The following is a 617-nucleotide window of genomic DNA, read 5'->3' as shown; positions in this document are numbered from 1 at the left end:
GTGTGTGGAGTGTGGATGGGAGCTTCCTGATGAGGAGGCTCTTTCAGAGCACCACAGGAGGCACGAGGAGTCGCGGCTGAAGATCCTGGAGGAGATCCAGAAACTGAATGAAAATGAAAAACCAACGGAGCCCCAGAAAACCGACGTCGGTCTGGAGGGAGGTGTGAAGTCAGACTCAAATGTTTCAACGCAAGATTCAAGTCAAGTCCTAACACCAGGTGAAGAGACAGTACCAGAGACGGTGCCCCCCCCCCCTCTGTCCCCTCTGCAGGCTGTGAAGACGACGGTCGTCCCGGCCGTTGTGTTTTCTGATTCGACTTCTCCAAACTCGGTCCGACCCAGCGTTCACGGTCGGGCTGGCTTTTCTTACCGCCGTCGCTTCGCCTGCACCAAGTGTAGCTTCAATGGAAAAACCTCCCAGGCTCTGGCCAACCACTCCAAGGTCCACAACAGGAACAAGACCACCCCCCCCACCGACCCCACCCACCCCACGGCCTCCGCCAGTGAAGCCGCGCTGAGGGAACACCAGAAACGTTCTCACCCGGGCCCGTCGCCCGGCGGCAGGTCGCTCACTTCCTTTGAAGATGGAGTCGGACCAGAACAGGAAGTTACCAAGT

General features: G+C 58.2%; 1 protein-coding gene across 1 annotated transcript in view; it reads left to right on the top strand.

Moving 5' to 3' along the window:
- LOC103393718 (uncharacterized) overlaps positions 1-617 on the top strand; it is a 16,719-nt gene that overhangs the window by 14,522 nt on the left and 1,580 nt on the right. Inside the window, exon 7 of the mRNA XM_025064555.1 lies at positions 38-615. Within this exon, the coding sequence (XP_024920323.1) occupies positions 38-615 (578 nt within the window). The remainder of the gene's footprint in view (positions 1-37; positions 616-617) is intronic.

The sequence above is a fragment of the Cynoglossus semilaevis genome, chromosome 17, assembly GCF_000523025.1.
Source record: "Cynoglossus semilaevis isolate Cse_v1.0 chromosome 17, Cse_v1.0, whole genome shotgun sequence".
In the NCBI taxonomy this organism is placed as follows: domain Eukaryota; kingdom Metazoa; phylum Chordata; class Actinopteri; order Pleuronectiformes; family Cynoglossidae; genus Cynoglossus; species Cynoglossus semilaevis.
Note: the sequence above shows the minus strand (reverse complement) of the source record. Positions and strands in the feature narration are given on the sequence as shown.